Source organism: Ambystoma mexicanum, chromosome 11, assembly GCF_040938575.1.
Source record: "Ambystoma mexicanum isolate Mex_15411 chromosome 11, UKY_AmexF1_1, whole genome shotgun sequence".
NCBI classification, from domain to species: Eukaryota; Metazoa; Chordata; class Amphibia; order Caudata; family Ambystomatidae; genus Ambystoma; species Ambystoma mexicanum.
Genome location: NC_090934.1, coordinates 291,986,513 through 292,003,255, shown reverse-complemented (window position 1 = coordinate 292,003,255; position 16,743 = coordinate 291,986,513). Strand labels below are relative to the sequence as shown.

General features: G+C 45.0%; 1 protein-coding gene across 1 annotated transcript in view; it reads left to right on the top strand.

Annotated features, from left to right (window-relative positions):
* MATN1 (matrilin 1) overlaps positions 1 to 16,743 on the top strand; it is a 118,636-nt gene that overhangs the window by 88,655 nt on the left and 13,238 nt on the right. Inside the window, exon 4 of the mRNA XM_069623020.1 lies at positions 4,436 to 4,561. Coding sequence (XP_069479121.1) covers positions 4,436 to 4,561 — 126 coding nt within the window. The remainder of the gene's footprint in view (positions 1 to 4,435; positions 4,562 to 16,743) is intronic.

Sequence of the window (16,743 nt, the reverse complement as noted above, 5' to 3'; positions counted from 1 at the left end):
CCCTGGCATTTTGGTGAAATGACGTCCGTGAAGCAGCTGAGGAATCTGTTACGTGTTAGGGCATATATATTTCCATGGCATTGGAGTGAGTGATCAAGCCTGAACCCTCCCCGTAATTTACTTTTTGTTTTTTAAGAGTCGAAGTGGTGCATTTTATATCTTCAGCTTTTGGGAAAAAACTGTTGGTGAATTCATTAAATGTTGTAGTGCTTCAGACGCCAGGCAGCCTAGCAAGTCATCTGCGAGCCAATCAGAAAATTGTATGCCAATTGAAATACTGCATGCACTTTAGGCAAATACACATTGTTGCACATCATGTGAACAGTGGCTTATACGGTATGCTACTGACATAAGGCCTAACCTAAATCATGTACAACATTGAATGCACAACATTGTTCCTGTGCTAGTTATTAAAGTACTGTCAGAACTGTCATGACCGAAACACAACCACAAGTAGCTGCCATTTTGCCACCATATACTAGATTACTAAATATCGCAACGTTCAGCTCATTGTGCTGGCCTGCCCGCTCGACTTCACCATGCCAATGTCCACACTGCCTCTTGGCACATCAATGCCATGACAGTTTTCAAACTGCCAAAATGTGCATCTACATTAACCCCAATTGTGAAGTCAGTCTCAACAAAACAATAACAATGCTTTCGAACTAAAACACAGCACAGCAGTAATGACAACGTGTTTTACAAAGACACTGGCATGGCATTTGATAAATAGTTATCCCATTTTTCTGGGGCAAATGTAGACCTACATTGCCCCCAGAAAACTGTGATGCCAGCGGAATTCCTGTCTGAATGTTGCACTCTTTCACAATGCCAACTATAGGCACACATTTTAATGATAATGCCTACGTTCAACCTTTTTCTGAGGTGAGCTGATTGGTGGGAACCTGGTGGTCGGGTAACTTTGGCAGTTTCCCTCTGCAACCAACATGTAAGCTCTGCTGGGGCTGAGAGGTGAGGAGGGCTGCTTCCTGTGTCCCAGTTCTTGAGCAGTGGCTCGGGTTGAGAGGCGAGGAGTGTTGCTTCCTGTGTCCCTGGTCTTGAGCAGTAGCTCGGGCTGAGAGAGGAGGAGTGCTGCTTCCTGTGTCCCAGTTCTTGAGCAGTAGCTCGGGCTGAGAGGCGAGGAGTGCTGCTTCCTGTGTCCCAGTTCTTGAGCAGTAGCTGGGGTTGAGAGGCGAGGAGTGCTGCTTCCTGTGTCCCAGGTCTTGAGCAGTAGCTCGGGTTGAGAGGGGCGGAGTGCTGCTTCATGGGTCCCAGGTCTTGAGCAGTAGCACGGGCTGAGAGGTGAGGAGTGCTGCTTCCTGTGTCCCAGCTCTTTAGCGGGGGCTCTGGTTCAGAGGGCAATGATCTTCAATCAAGCATGGCAGCTGGTATGCCAAGTCTTGCGGTGCAGCTTTTCGGTGCAGTATATGTTCAACCTTGACGTTGAAAGCTGTTCAGCAGTGACGGTTCAGGTAGGAGGTGTACTCCTGGGAGTACTGAAAGGCACTTTGGGTTTCTTCTAGGTTATAGTTTCGGTTGACCTGGTGATTTTGGTAGCTACAAGTTTCGGTCACTGTTTGTTGGCAGGGATCTCCTCTCTTTGTGCTGGGTCAAGCAGGGATTCAATATCAAAGATTCCTGATAGCAGGAGCTCTTAAGGGAAGGGAGCATCACGTCTACTCTATCTGGTGTAATGGGAGGCATGGCGCATTTGGAAGCCAGGCAGATAGTCATAATCAGGCAGGCTCTTGGCAGGCTGCAGGTGCAAGCAGTGTCTCCTCATGATCCATCTTTGGGTTGGCATCTTCCCCTGTGCCTCAGGGCTGCATCCCCAGGCATTACAAGCTAAGGGAGAAGCTCCAGCTCTTTTAAGGGCAATGGGGTTGTGCCCATTGAAACACTCCGGCAGCCACCAAATCAGTGGCAATGCAAGGTTTTGCACACTTGGTTCCGTGCAGAGCTTCACCGCCTGGAAGGGTTCCAGCTGCAAGCAGTATCTCCTCACAATACCTCTTTGGTTTGGCCTCTTCCTCCCTGCTTTGGAAACTGTCCCAAGTGCAGCCCCAACTCTTGTATGGTGCATTCGGCTGAGAAGGAAACTACGGCTCCTCCAACGGGTTGTATCTATTCAAATATATTGGCAGGCAAAAAATCGGTGCTAATGGGAGGTTTGGTAAATTTGGTACCTGGGTAGATGTAAGCCATCGGGAAGGACTTTAGCTGTTACTGGTTCAGCTTCGTGATCGCGTGCTCTGCAGCTACTCATGGCCTGTTGCCATCACAAGTGTTACCATAATATCAGGCTAGTTAAGAGGACTATTGGTCGGTGCACATGTGACACCCGCGTACACTGTATGGGAATGCGCACAGGCACAGACCCAGACAGATGTTCACATGTCAGTAAAGCCGTCCACAGACTGATGGAAAACGAAACCAGTGAATTTGTCTGTGGCAGGAAACTGCTATTAAAAGCCCCGTGAACATCCTTGTGCTGCGTCACAGAGGCGATGCCGAGTCACCTGCTATTGCCCACAGCGGCAGGAAGACGGCAGGCTCTGAATTCACACGGTACCCATGGGGCCTGGTGGCCTCTGTCCAGGCAAATGTGTTTCCGCCTAAACTGCGGTTGAGCACCCCATTGGTTAACGGACGCGCAAGAACACGTTTGAATGCATAGGCTTCATCAGAGGTGCTTGAAAAACGAGGCTTTCAGCGTAACTGCCGAGTGGTGTCACGCCCAGAGTTTAAACCTGTGCATTCTGGGACATGTACTTTAGGTTATGTCATTGAAAGCAGTGCTTAATCTTAATTTGTAAGAAAATAAGTGCCAGGGCCCAAATATTTTTAGCACGCCTTTGACACTCGAGCAGGCAGTTCCCCACCACGGCTGCCATCACCCACAACTGCAACCCACAGTGTTTACACATCTGGGGTTAAACTGCTCATTGAGGTTGAGGAATGCTCTGTCTATCATTACTTCAAAATCAATCTGAGTCTGAGAAAATAAGTGGCAGGGCTCATAAATAAGGGCCAGGGCTGAGCCCTGCCAAACACCCACCACAAAATAAGCAGTGATTATAAGTATGTGCACCACTGTCCCTTCTTTATTTGACCCGCAAAGTGCCACTGAGCGCCGGTCAAATGTGGCGCCTAATATTTCATCTACCAGAAAAAGGTATTATTACCCAATTTAATACTACTAAATGTGTCAAGTCCCCCAGGAAGATGTAATGCTGTTTTGGCCCAGCCATGGGGTTCGAAACTTGAGTGCTGGCAGACTTATGTGAGAAGGGAGCACTAAGCGTGTGAGCTATCCACCTAGCGAAGGGCGCCTGCTGGAATCTGAGGGGGAACACAAAGGACACAGGCAGAGAGCTATGGGATCCCACGAAGGGCACAAGCAGGGGCTTTTGGAGCTCGCAAAGGGCACAGGCAGAGAGCCTGTGGTCCTGCTCAATGTCCGATGATCTTGTCAGGGCCTGTACACATTATTCATGGATCAAAGTAGAATATTAGGAGCATCATCAGTGTGTTGGCTGCACCCGTACTGTGACACCTGTGACTGATCATATACACATGTGGCTAAAACATGGCTACTGCCTTTTTGTAAATAATAGGCTCATAAGGAATAGCTCTTCCAGGGTTAAAGCATTTGATGCAGTATATATGTGATGAATAGCTCCTAGCAGTGCTGCAAAAAGTGGGTCCATTCATGGCATCTCCCACCAGGTTGTAAACCTTTGATCTCTAAGGAACAAAACATTCCTGCAGTCTGAAGATAGTTGAACCATAGGGAACCCCACATCAATATTGTGAAAAGAAGATCCCTACGGTGAAGGCTGCACACTACACACACAAATCCTAGTGGAATATAATTATAGAGCAGTGGCACAGCGTTCCCTGGGATGGCCCCTGACACAGAGGATTGGTGGCATCCGACCACTTTTGATCACTTGTATTAACACTTTTTCCTACCTACCCTCCTGTTCCCCTTGAGTAAAAATATTGTTTCTGGGTCCCCCTCCCTAGCGGCTACCCTCTAGGGGGCGTTCAAAGAATGTCCAGGGGGGACCAATCTATTGAAAATATAAGCAGTTGTTCTACTCCTTTTTTATACTCAGTAGTCATCTTAATCACTTTTTAAAGATCCTGGGGCCCCCCAGGACATCCTTTGGCATCCCCAGTTTGAAGACTATTGCTTTCGATGTATGAAGGCAAAGCATATCAGTTTGTAATTATGGTGGTTGTATAGTTGAAAACCAGTGCCCGCAGGGTCTTTAGTAAGGGAGACAGGGAATCACACACACTTCACACTCTCTAAAGTATGTTCCATTATGTTGTTTCCCTTTTATGCATAGCTGTAGAAGACATGTAATGTTGCCTTACTGACCATATCATCAAGTCTATTTGTTCTGCTCTTCTCTCTGCATTTCAGATTTGTCCGACCTGTGTTCCAGCGGAGACCATGACTGCGAGCAGATCTGCGTCAGCTCCCCCGGCTCGTACACCTGTGCCTGCAAGGAGGGATCCACGCTCAACGAAGACGGGAAAACATGCAAGGGTGAGTGGCCGTCAAAGGACATCTACACCTTCCAAAGTGCTCTGCTGTTCAAACATGGCATTCCCTCTGAAGATGGTATTAAAGAGTATAATTGTCATGAAGTTGAAGGTTGTCACTGATGAGTACAAAACTGCGCTGGCCAAGACTAGATAGATGCGAAATGATCAGACTTGAGTCCCTTCACCTTCATCCTTGATGAATATGTTGACGTTGTCCATTTTTACCCCCTCATATTAAAAAAAAAAAACTTTTTCAATTGTGATTTCATTACACAATACTGTAAACAATGATCCAACAATTAGGAAATACACTAATTGATGATAGCTCTTCTCACCCCAAAGTCAGCTTTTCGCTGCACCTGTCAATCACCTTCCCAAATCCAACCTCAATTACGTCCATAAGCAGCTGCAATGTCATCATACTAATGGACTAATTATAGTGAGCATGAGATGGCGAAACCTCTTGGGTAGTGTCTCCAATATCCCAATGAAGCCATGGAATAGGGAATTCAAACCTAACAAGCACTGCTTACAAATAATTGAAACAGGACATAACGTGCTTCATTGATCTAGAAGACCTGTAACAATACCAGTGTGACTTAATTTGAATGCCATTTACCAACATGCCTTTATTCTATTCATCCACACTCAACATCATCATACCTCTGCTGTATTACATCCACCCCATCATCATCCCTCTTCTGCTGTTACACCACCTCACCACCATGATCCCTCTTCTGCTGTATTACATCCACCCCACCATCATTTCCATCCCTCTTCTGCTGCATATCAGCCACCCCCACCATCATCATCCCTCTCCTGCTGTATTACATCCACCCCAACATCTTCACCATCCCTCTTATGCTGTTAGGACATCCCCACCATCATCATCCCTCTTCTGCTATATTACATCCACCCCATTATCATTACCATCCCCCTTCTGCTGTTAGAACATCCCCACCATCATCCTCCCTCTTCTGCTGTATTACATCCACCCACCCATCATCATCCCCATCCCTCTTCTGCTGTTAGAACATCACCACCATCATAATCCCTGTTCTGCTGTATTACATCCACCCCACCATCATTGTCATCCCTCTTCTGCTGTATTTCAGCCACCCCCACCATCATCATCCCTCTTCTACTGTATTACATCCACCCCATCATCATCACCATCCCTCTTCTGCTCTTAGAACATCCCCACCATCATCCTCCCTCTTCTGCTGTATTACATCCACCCATCATCATCACCATCCCTCTTCTGCTGTTAGAACATCCCCATCGAAGTGGGCTCCAAGTGGACTGTTGGGCTGCCCGGAATTGCTGTGAGGATCTGCAACTTTTTGCAACATTCCATCTAGGATGTTTGTGCCTCTTCTTCCACCCGAACCGCCGTGCGCAAGAGGAAGTTCTGCGTTGGCGAAACGCCGAATTGGATATTCCACCAATCACCAGTGCGGTAGCTCCGCCCCCTGCTCTCAGCGCCCGGCCCCCTGCAGCTGCCGACTTTTAGCCCGTGCACCCGCGCATCGCACGTGTGCATCGAAGTGGGCTCCAAGTGGACTGTTGGGCTGCCCGGAATTGCTGTGAGGATCTGCAACTTTTTGCAACGTTCCATCTAGGACGTTTGTGCCTCTTCTTCCACCCGAACCGCCGTGCGCAAGAGGAAGTTCTGCGTTGGCAAAACGCCGAATTGGATATTCCACCAAGTAATGAACTTTAATGTATTAGACTCGGAATAGTTTCTCCCTTTTTCAATTTGGAACCACTGCCGCGGCATTGCCGCGGCAGCTCAAAGGAGTCTCTTGTGTTGTGCTCGCACTGTGCTCAGAAACCTAGTATTATCCCTTTTCTATTTTGTTGTAGTCACCAGTGCGGTAGCTCCGCCCCCTGCTCTCAGCGCCCGGCCTCCTGCAGCTGCCGACTTCCCTACTTAGCCCGTGCACCCGCGCATCGCGCGTGCGTATCGAAGTGGGCTCCAAGTGGACTGTTGGGCTGCCCGGAATTGCTGTGAGGATCTGCAACTTTTTGCAACGTTCCATCTAGGACATTTGTGCCTCTTCTTCCACCCGAACCGCCGTGCGCAAGAGGAGGTTCTGCGTTGGCGAAACGCCGAATTGGATATTCCACCAAGTAATCAACTTTAATGTATTAGACTCGGAATAGTTTCTCCATTTTTCAATTTGGAACCACTGCCGCAGCATTGCCGCGGCAGCTCAAAGGAGTCTCTTGTGTTGTGCTCGCACTGTGCTCAGAAACCTAATAGTATCCTTTTTCTATTTTGTTGTAGTCACCAGTGCGGTATCTCCGCCCCCTGCTCTCAGCGCCCGGCCCCCTGCAGCTGCCGACTTCCCTACTTAGCCCGTGCACCCGCGCATCGCGCGTGCGCATCGAAGTGGGCTCCAAGTGGACTGTTGGGCTGTTAGGCAGTGAGGCTGGGAGCACGGGACAAGTGAGTTCTTCCTTCTTCCTATGAAACTAGTATTTCAATTTCGCACGTTTGGGTTAAATGGTATCAAGTCTGCGCAGTGGGCGCCCCTTGAAACTGTCTCCCGCTAAAATTACAAAAATAAGTCAAAAAATAAAAAAATGTCACTGCCTAAAGAGTTTGGGAAAAGTGACGTTCCTGGGACGAGTGCAAGCCCTGCTTTAACAGCGCTTTGGGGTCCAATTACTGATCAGGACTTAATAAAACACGAAGTGGCATTCTCATACGCGCGTGCCCAGGCACTCGCAGCAGCACCAGATGGGTCTCCCCCTGCTGACTCTAAATTGCCGCCTAGGAAGCTCTCACCTAAACCTGCCCGTAAAAGCTTCCTGAGCATGCGCATGGATACCGTAGCCCCTGAGCCTGTGCACCCCATTGACGATACCCCCTCCTCCCCCTCCGACAACTCCATATTAGCCCCGGTGGTACTTGCTGCCCTTGAGAAACGGGTGAGGTTATCGGTGGGTCCTTCGACACCAGTTACCTTTCCGAGTTGTAAAAGAGCTGATGTCCATATTCACTGTAAAGACGCCATACATATGGAGGACGTAAACAGCTCTCCAACACCTCTCCCCAATGTATCCCAGTCTGTCAACTTTCCTGGCTTTAGCTCGTGGCCATCTTCCCCTGCTCGGCCACCTTCCCTCACCCGGGCTGCACTTGGTATTAATAACCTAGAAACGGATCCCTTGTATTCCCCCCCTAAAAAGGCCTTGAATCCTCCATTGGGTTTTGATATGCTGGAGCCCACAGGTGACATGCAATCTCTGGAAGCATCTTACCCGGTACTAACAAGAATACTCAACTTGTTGGATCGTGGCCATGAGTACACGCATTACGAATTGAGGGATTGCAAAACAGCACTCACAGAAATCCTACTAAAAATAAATAAACTAGACAATTTCATTTTTGCAGATAGCCTTAAACAGGGTGGTGACGGACATAAACCATTGAGAAAAGAAGTGCTGCCAAACAGCTCCGTCTCTACCCAAACAGATGATTTAGAAATCCCAGTGAATGAATCTAACGTCAGGAATGCCCCCACAGTCACCTACGCATTCCCTCAATCTTTTGCGCAAACTCTGACTGCCCCAAGACCTGATACTACATGTCATATCCTTTTGCATGCACAACTATGTACGGAAGTTGCATTACATGCGGAAAAGTTGGAACAGCTCTTATTTTTCCTCCAACCCAGCCAGGGGGAGGAAAATGTGGGGCCGTCTCTATCCTGCATGGAGGGGGGGCAGGAATTCTATCCAGACAGCCCCTCTGTACTAACCAAACTGTTTGAAACCACCAGCCAAACTGACTCTTATCTTGACAATATTACATCTGCTCCTCATATCAGGCAACCTGCTGTTGAGAAAAGTCCCCCACAACCTCCAGAGCGGTCCTTTATCTCAAGGAAGGAAAAAAGGCTATTCTTCCGTGCTTTGAAAAGAAAAGCTGATCTGAAAAAAACGGCAAAAACGTCCCAAGACGAATTGATCCCTCCTGTAAAAATGAATGAAAAAAGCAAAATAAAAATTGAGAAGAAGAGTGCAGGGAAGCCACTGAGCAAGTCTGCAGGATGGAAAAGCCCTGTAAATGACTTGGACACCGGCGAAATAATTGCCACCAAAAACACAAAAAAAGTGCACCTGCAAGCACCTCATTCTGTGATTGAGGAGCTAGGACACCCCTCATCTCAGACGCAACTACCTAACTTCTTTAAACCTATAGATAATAAAACAACTCAAATAGGTAAGGTAGTTGTGTCTCCTCCCAACAATAGGGAGAGGGAGACTGAGATGGGGACCGCTAATGGATGGCCGTAGGAGGTGATGAATGCATTCAGTCACCTCATCCCGGCAATGATCGAGAGACTGTTAAGAAGTAATCTCCCGTGCTGAACAAATTGGGATTAGGTGAAAAGCAAAAGCAGCAGGAGTCAGCGCCAGAGCGGTTTGTGGGGGACCCTGAAGTATTGGGGAAGCAACAAAACAATCCACTACCATCATAGGATGGGAAATTATATCATTTAAGAATGGCATGAAGTGACTTAATCGCTCTGCCTTGATGCAAGCCTTCAACCGTATACCCGGTCTGCGCACGTTGCACACGAATGATATTGAATGGATAATTTGCCACCCATACAAAACCATCGCATGGTATGTAAGGTGCAATCGGCCATTATCACCAACCTCCTACTGCAATACACGGACGAGTTACGTTTTATTGGCCTAATGCTGTATCCGTTCGATTCAATCGATGATGCTATTTCATTTAACGAAACGCCTCTGGCGCCTGATCCTGCGCAATTGCCAAATTTGGCCACTGCTGATTCTCAGAGTGGGGTTAATTCTGAGGTGATTGCACAACTTGTAAGCCTATCTAATACCAGTAAGGATTGGTCATGGTTAGCCGCCTTGCAAAACACTCGAAACTCAGCCATGAATAATACTCCCCAGTAAGTAGCCTGCTTCTCTATCTATTCTATCTTGGAATTCATGCGGGTTTAGCAATTTGAAGTCATGGTTTAGCAATCCGCATGTAGGAATGGAGTGTGATATTATGTTATGTCAAGAAACTATGTGTACCCACGATCTCGTGTTGCCCGGTTTCACTGTTATCCAAACTCAGGCAAAACAAGGCACAAGTGGTCGGCCGTACGGGGGTCTGGCGATAGCCTTGAATACCAATCTAAATATATTGGTACTGGATGTTTTTAAAGCAACTGTAATGATGGCCGTACTAATTATGCTCAAGGGTTCTCGGCTAACTCCTATTCTCTTGGTATCCCTATATCACAATCCTATAACGCTCAACCAAACATGTGCATTTCAAGAGTTCGATACTTTATTCGATGACATTTTGGCTCTTCATCCTGCATGTGATATTGTATTAGGAGGGGACTTCAATGCTTATTGTATGAAAACTAACTCTAACCCGTTAAGCTGTGGGAGTATTCACCACACATGGCATAGAGGCAGATTGTGGCAGGAATATTTGGAATCTTGGGAACTTGACATCCTCCCGTTTTGTACTAGTGATGGGCGTCATACCTGGCGAAGAGGGGATAGATCGACATGCATTGGCTGCTTTGCCATATCGCGATGTTTGCAATCGTATTCCGATAATATCGCAATATATGATCCCGGGTTTAGTGACCATTACATGATCCATCTAAATCTTCATTTCGACACGATGCACCTGCCCATGGATCCTCAGCAAGGGTTTATAGAAGGGGATCGACCTGGCCTGTCAATTCGATGGGCCACCAAACTTTGTGATAGGGTAAACAACATGGTCTCTGCACGTTTGATATTACATCACAGTTCTGATTTCCATCCTAACAGTCCTAATCAAGAGATTACTGTTATATCTAGAATAATAACAGAGGTAATACAATCGCTGCGAGTGTATGCACCGCACCCCGAATTAAGCTCTTCTCCGCAAGCCCCCAATTTTATTCTTGAAGCCAAAAGATCAAAGAGGCCGGCACTGCAGCGAACTTTTAAAACCGCTCCCACATGGGGGGATTATTTGATAGAGAAAAAAAGTGTTCTGAACACCTATCGGAACAAATGCAGAAATCACAGGCATTTTATGCATAACCAGGAGAATCAAAAAATGTTTAGTACACGCTGCCACAGAGACAGGCGCTCTACTTGGAGTTTGCTTAAGGCAGGAACATCTGTACTCTCCTCCGATCAGTCATCATCTATCGCTGCGCAGACTTGGAGAACTTATTTCGAAAAAAAGTTTGCCCTCCCAACAGCATTTGTAGAAATCAAATATAAATGGACCTGTTTAGCCTCACCCTCCTTTCCACTCTGGGATATTTCTAGTATTGAAGCCACAATAACTGCCCTGAAATACTCAAAAGCAGCAGGCCCAGATGGGATTCCACCTTGTGTTCTTAAATGCCATCCAGCTTTGTGGGCAGGGATCTTTAAGAAAATGTTTGATAACATGCTGACAACTGTGTCCATCCCCCCTTCATGGCTAAATTCCATCATTGTCCCAATTTATAAAAAAGGAGTAAGGTCTCAGCCATGCAATTTTCGTCCAATAGTGCTAATTGATACTGCTGCTAAAGTGTTTGCTAGCTTACTCTTGGGGGAATTACAAGCAGTGATTGGAGACCTTAAGATCTTGTCTAAGTATCAAATTGGTTTCCGTGCAGGAATGGGGACTCCTTTAAATGCTACAATTATGGCGCATCTATTAGCTAAACACAAAATTAAGGATTCTGGCCCATTATACATGGCGTCGATAGACCTCACATCCGCCTTTGATTCGGTTGTACGATCACTTTTGTGGAAAAAAATGGCCGCTATGAATATACCACAATATATTATACAACTGATACCAAGCTCCACACAAATACCACTTACTTGGTAAGGGTAAACAACGAAGGTGCAACAACACATGCAATAAAGATCGGCCTTGGTGTGAAGCAAGGATGTAACTTAGCAGCCACTCTTTTCAATCTTTATTTATGTGGCATCAATGACATTTGGAATATCCAGATTTCCTATCCAGCAAGACTCGGCCATCTTAAAATACAATGGCTAGCCTTTGCGGATGATATTGTAATATTTGATCGTACGCCCAAAGGTATGCAAACCAAATTGGATCTATTCGCATCTTACTGTCTGACTCACAATCTGAAATGTAATGTGGAAGAATCCAATATAGTAGTATTTAGGAATCGCAAGAGGAAGAACATCACACGCAATTGGAGAATTGAGAACTTTCCTTTAACCATAGTCCCTCAAATTCGTTATCTTGGTTATACTATAACTGATTCCCAATCGCTGGCAATGTGGAGGGAGGTATTACAAAAAAAAGCTGCTCCCCTCGCCACGCAAATGCGGATATTTCTGAAGTTTTGTAAATTCTCATTGCTGCCACTAATGCAATTTTACATCCTAAAAGTAGAGTCTGTCATCCTTTTTGCTTTAGATATGTGCCTGGCAAACATCAATACCTACCTTGACCAACTACAAGGGTGCATGTGGAAGGGGGTTTTGAGGTTGGCCAAATCCACGCCAAATATCGTAATAAGGCAGGAACTTGGTATCACTACCCTATCTGCACTCCGTAACTGGCGCTTATTGGCTAATTTTGCCAGAATGTTATATCCACCTGCAAATTGTCTTTATGAAGATTTGGGCCAACTAATGGTCGCGTCTGAATGATCTTCCATCATGATTTACCATGCACAAATGATTAATCTATTGGACGAAATTGCACTTGTACCAGCAGACTTGGAATTTAGACCAAACTATGGGAAACATCGTATTATAGAAAATGACTGGTGTAAAACGGTAACTGGAATGGTGGGTCTTGAGGGCTATAAGGAAGTAGCTTGTTTCTGTTCCTCAAGATGGCCGCACAAACCTTATGTAATTCAGTTCCCCTGTAATAAGGCTAGGGAAACTTATTTTTGATTTAAAATGAACCAATCCCTTACGTTAGAAAGAATTAGTGGTTGGAGACTGCATTGGAAAGTAGAAGTGCAGTTAGGATGCAGGTTCTGCAAGGATGGTTCGATTCAAGAAACCCTGAAACACCTGGTTATATTTTGTACATACTTTGAGGCAACACGTGCACTAACAATTGCAACTGACTGTGTATTAACTGAGGCAACCAGGGAATGGCTTTGGCTAGCCTGTATGTGGGGGACTTGCATGAGTTTTACATTAGCTCGTGCAGACTCCTAGTAACTATAAATAATGAACTTGAGAAGATGTTTCATAAGAAAGAGGAGCAGCCTAGCTGCTGACGTTAATAACACCATACTGGTATATCTGCTGTTCCTGTAAAGCACATTGATCTATTGCTAGAATTTTGTATGGTAGTTTTTGGTAAATCGGCTTGCTCCATACATAAGCCCAATTAGAAACTGGATTCTTTTGATACTAGTTGAAATTAGCATTGTAATTTCGAATTTATTTGTAAGTGTGGCAATGAAGCTCCAGCATTTTGTGTTGTTTACCACTTGGACCTTCTTAACAATAGGTAAATGGGAAGTTGCTGAAACTGTGTCCTTATGATGGATAGGAAATGTATCATGCTGATTTTTTTTAACTAAATGTATATAAATTATTCCTAATAGGTTAACGAATGGTTTACAGGAAAGGAAAAAAATAGTCACATCGAAATTGCAGAAGTGATACATAAAAAATGTGTTTTTACTGTATAACAATAAGAAAATATAATTTTATAAGTCACATCGAAATTGCAGAAGTGATACATAAAAAATGTGTTTCTACTGTATAACAATAAGAAAATATAATTTTATAAAAGTTGTAAAAGTTTGTTGATCGAACTAACAAAACAACGGTTTGAAATAAAAAAAAAAAATAAAAAAAAGAAAAACATCCCCACCATCATCCTCCCTCTTCTGCTGTATTACATCCACCCATCATCATCACCATCCCTCTTCTGCTCTTGGAACATCCCCACCATCATAATCCCTATTCTGCTGTATTACATCCACCCCATCATCATCACCATCCTTCTTCTGCTTTATTTCAGCCACCCCACCATTATCACCCCTCTCCTGCGTTATTACATCCATCCATCCGTTATTATCATCCCTCCTATGCTGTATTACTGCCATTCCATCATCATCCCTTTTCCACTGTGTTACAGCATCCCCACCATAGTGATCCCTCTTCTGCTGTATTACATCCACCCCACCATCATTGTCATCCCTCTTCTGCTGTATTTCAGCCACCCCCACCATCATCATCCCTCTTCTGCTGTATTACATCCACCCCATCATCATCACCATCCCTCTTCTGCTGTTAGAACATCCCCGCCATCATCACGCCTCTTTTGCTGTATTAGTATTTCATGTCCAATGGTAGCCCAACCACCATGTCTTTAACCCAGGCTGACAGCACTTAGCTAAAACACACAGGATTCAGGCGTATAAACTTAGTCCACGCATCAAGTTTCATTTTAGGATTAGCCACAGAAGGCACACTTATAGTAGATCGTTCAGACCCGTCTTTCCCACGACACTTTACAGACTGCATGCACATCACAACCTCCTCATAAAATGAGAAGCTGTTGTGTAGTTCTACATCAGCAGATAGTTTGAGATCTCTGTATCCTGGCTTTTAGGGTAAGATGCGGGTGCAGTTGGATTTATTTTGTGTTTGAGTACCGTCACTATTTCAGCTATTTTAAGTGCAGTGAGCTTAACAGCTTGAATGTAGTGTTGAGAGAAACCATCTTGAAACAGACAGATCTCTTGCCAGTACACGTCTGTGAACTCCCTGTAGGTCACGTACCAATTTCCACTATATTCAGCTCAGGGAAGTTTCAATGTACAACCCCGTTCCATGGCATCTTCAATGAAGACAACAACAAATACATTCACAAACAATAAGCAACCCATGTAGAATGGGAAAGGCCAGGTTTTATTTCCATATATCTGTGCAGAAATGGACAGAGAACCGGGCAGAGTTTCCCTGTCCCAAAATTGTGTTCCATGAATTCACAAAACGTACGGTGTTCAGTGGGGTGCATAAAGAAAGGTCAGTAACAAACATTTAGTTTGTTTCATTAACAATGGGCTTCTGATGGAGCATCCTTAGGCTTTGGGTGGCATGGCCTTACAGCACCATTCGATACCTGCACAATAGTGCTCTGCATACCCATGTGACCCCCCCCCACTCTGACTTTATCAAATCTTTTGATTGCACATAATAGGATCTTATCTGGAGACCAGCACCCGACATCTTATATCTCTAGTGGTGATACTGATTGCTAAGAGGTGAAGCATTCTAATCCCCATGTAAAGATTATGGACTGTGGCCATGGTACAGGGAAGCTGGAATGCACACCACATAACACAATCTCAGATTCGCCTAGGGGAATTGACAGAACCTGACTAATTTTTTGTTTGCCAATCATATCTTCTTAGGACGTTCATTGCATCTCAGCATTAGCTATGGCTGTGTTTCTGTTCTTCCTGTGGCTCATGTAAGTCAGAGGATTATGACAAATATAATACTGTCCAATGTGACATAAGGAAAGTGCTAAAGAGTCTACATTGGCAGAATAATTTGGTTGGATAAACAATTTGACCAGCAGTTGGTCCAGTTCTTTTAATATCACTGCCGAAAAATAGACAACGAATGTTGGGATGCACGTACAGAGCCCCAGTCAGGCAAAAAGGTTCAGATTGAGGAAAAACTATTAGAACGTACCATTGTGGGTGAAGAATGGTTTGCACTGCAGAAGACACATGTGTTTTACACATATTACATATTCACATATAGCAAAACAGAAAGAGCAACAAATGTATTATTGTTGTTGCAGAGGTCATATATAAGGCAGTATTACAGGGCCTGTGTTTAGTTGTCATATTTGTAGTGATGTTGTGTAGTGAGATATGTGGGTAGAGTTGAAACAGGTGGAAGATGGAGTCCGCAAGGTACTATGGTAGAAGCAAGGCCAGCGTGTTAACATGGCAGAAGTGTCATTATTTTTTATGTTAAGACCTAGCACACAATGAACAGAATAGAATGCAGCCCTTGATGTGGAGCTGTGGCTTTTAATTCAGTTCCAAAAACATATCCTTTTCCCGTTCCCCAGGAGAGAAGCTGAGGTTAGAGACACCAATGGTGTGCAGATAAGCGCTAATTGTATCCAACTACAGGGTGTGAATGTGGTGGGAACGGAATGTTAGTTGGAAGGACAAATTCATGAGAACAGGGTATGAACAGGGCATGAGGCCTTATGATTTAGAAAACTACTGCCCTTACCCAAGAGTGGTCACACCATATGAATTACACCTAGACACACAACCTAAGCAAATAAATCCCTGAAAATCCAGACTAGACAGCTGTGCCCTGGTCACAACATTTCTGGGCACATGGGGTTGGAAGGAGATAAGTGGGGAGCCATGTTTGGAACTTTATGTGATTTGGGATAGAAGCAGCAAAGGTGATAACAAGGTCGGGGGTGCAGCTTGAGTATGCCACAGAGTCGGGGTTAATGAGAAGGCCTCATGTCTTATCAAAGCAGAGTTTGCCTCACCAGTTAACTTTAAACGTGTCTGGATCAGAAGGGTGCACATCATGCGATAGTCCCAATTTATGAAAGCATCAATAAGGATAAACCACAAATCCTGTACCTGGATTTGTAAATGACGATGTAGGGGACCACGTATCTAGGGGAATGGGTGTAGATTAGATGTGGCCAATTGGTCCAGGGACTGTAGGGGGGCATTAGCATGTTCTGTACATGGTAGCCAATGAGGGCGGTGGGATTATGTTGTACTCATTATTATGCATAGTATTATTCATTTGCAGATTTTGCTACTATATAATCTGTAACATCTTGAGATAAGATGAGCTCTGTGTCAGTTCAATTCTACGGGACCATCTGAAATCTCTTTGCATGTAATAAACCTTGTATTCCCTTGCAAAGGGGTTCAGTTATTATTTTGCCTTCTGAATAATTTTTACCGTTCAGATTTGGGTTGCTGTGTCCCCTTACAAGAGCCTGAAACTCATACAGGTATCTAAATAACATGTGTGATAATGGAGACCATCATTGGTTAGCCATTTTATAACTTTGGCTATGATATAGGGAAGCTGGGGTGCACACAACCTACCTCAGGTTCGGTTAGGGGAATTGACAAATCCTGCCCCAAGTAATCTTCAGACCTAAACACAGATCAA